This window comes from Entamoeba nuttalli, assembly GCF_000257125.1.
Source record: "Entamoeba nuttalli P19 unplaced genomic scaffold asmbl_6099, whole genome shotgun sequence".
In the NCBI taxonomy this organism is placed as follows: domain Eukaryota; phylum Evosea; order Mastigamoebida; family Endamoebidae; genus Entamoeba; species Entamoeba nuttalli.
In genome coordinates this window covers 1-2,078 of record NW_008577883.1, presented here as the reverse complement: position 1 = coordinate 2,078, position 2,078 = coordinate 1, and the positions used below count along the sequence as shown (strand labels likewise).

The 2,078-nt window shown below is 26.7% G+C and overlaps 1 protein-coding gene across 1 annotated transcript; it reads right to left on the bottom strand.

Annotated features, from left to right (window-relative positions):
- Positions 1-473: 473 nt before the first annotated feature.
- On the bottom strand, positions 474-1,646 carry ENU1_147020 (protein kinase domain containing protein; the record flags this gene model as incomplete). Its single annotated transcript, XM_008860501.1, has 1 exon — positions 474-1,646. One exon carries the CDS (start codon positions 1,644-1,646, stop codon positions 474-476), a length of 1,173 nt encoding a protein of 390 aa, XP_008858723.1.
- Between the last annotated feature and the right edge of the window lie 432 nt (positions 1,647-2,078).

Below are 2,078 nucleotides of genomic sequence, written 5' to 3'. Positions count from 1 at the left end.
ATATATCTAATAATTGACTTTTTTATTGAAAGAGTCTAAGAAAATTCAATGCTTTGAAGAAGTATTTAAGTGTATGAGATATACAAACAAGATAATTGACACATTTTATCTATTTCTTTTTCTTTGAGCGTTACATATAAAAATTATTCAATTATAAAAATTATAAAGTGGTTAAACTATTTTTTTGATGAGTCATAATATTTAAGTTATTTATTCAATGTTATCAAGAGAGAGTATTATTAAATTATTAAAAGAAGAAATAACAAAATTAAGTAATTAAGAAGCAATATTTTCCTTGTTTGAAATTAAATTAAATAAATTTCATATTCTCAAAAGTTTTATATTAAATATAATTTCATAACAATAATAAATTATTTTTAAAAAAAAAACAAGAAGAATTTTTTATAATATTATCTGTTGATTAAGTATATTCTCATAATAAAATAAAAGAACACAAAACATTTAATAAACCACTAATTGGCAAGGTTAGAATAATGTTGGTATAATGCTTTTGCTAAAAGAACAAGATGAGAAGCATCAGGTCTTAAATCAATATTTGCTTCCCAGCATTTCTGAATAGCATTGAAACAATCATCTTGAATTGGTTCTATTTGTGGTAATCTTTTTCCACTTTGGACAAACATAGGAACCGACCATGAATTTGGGAACAGAGCTTTGTTTGAATAAGGTTTGATAAATGAGCACGCTTCATATAACATAACACCCATTGAAAATATATCAACAGGCGCTTCATAATGTTCTCCATTTAATATTTCTGGAGCCATATATATTGGAGTTCCAATACCACTTGTAAACGTTCTATTCTTTCTAATTATATTAATCATACGAGCACTTCCAAAATCAGTTAATTTACCACATATATCTGCATCAATATTATTATTAACAATAAGAACGTTATCAGGTTTAATATCTCTGTGAATAATTCCATTATTATGAAGATACTCAACACCTTTTGCAGCGTCTAAATAAACTCTTAAATTCATTTTTAGATTCTTCTTTTGAATGACATCACTAAATGATCCAAATTCTGCCAATTCCATAATAAGACTAACATTTCCATTAGTTTGAACACATCCATAGAACCTAATAATACATTGACTCTTAACTTTATTCAACATTTCAAGCTCTTTTTCCATTTCATCTATATCATTTGTTTTCATCTTTTTAATAGCAACTGTAATGTTTCTATAAACTCCTTTGTAGACCATACCAAAAGAGCCTTCTCCCAAAAATTTATCTTCTTTTAATTCATCAGCATCAATAAATGGAGACATTTCTGTTTGAGTATTAATTCCAATATCAATATCCTTTTGAATACCTTCTTTATAATCCAAATAAACCAATTTAATTGAATTATTAATAGAACACGTACAATATGGAGTAATAAATACTTGAAATTCACACGCTTCTCCATGTTTTAATTCAACAACTGATGGGTCTGTTCTAATTTCATATTTACAACTTTCTACTGATGTCATTTGAATTTTTAATTTCCTTTTATCCAAATTACCAATACAAATAAGGTCTTTTGATTCTTTATTTACAGGTATTTCAGTCTTCGTTTCATCAAAATGTAAAACTGTTTTACTAATACAAATTGGTGAATTTGGTACTTGTTTAAACATTACATTTGATCGTTTCATCAAAAAGACTCGCATCTCTTTTTCTTGTTGCATTTTTCTTCTTCTTAAGAATACCATAAATATAATGATAATAAATAATAATAATGCTCCAACTATCACACCTAAACTAACTAATGAAACTGCAATTGGTACAACAGACTTTGCTTTCACTAAACAAACCAATCCATCTTCATCAACTTGATATCCTCCTTCACATGAAACACAAATTGAATTTTTAATTTTTGTACAATGAAGAATTCCAGATGCATTTACACATTTACCTGATACCAAAGCATGTGTATAATCACATTTTATACATATGCCACTTCCTTGTTCACACTCAAGGCAGTACTCATGACATTGAAGACAATGATGATATGGTAAATATGCTTTATTAAGACTATCATAATTTGTTAAATACGTGCCATTCTCACA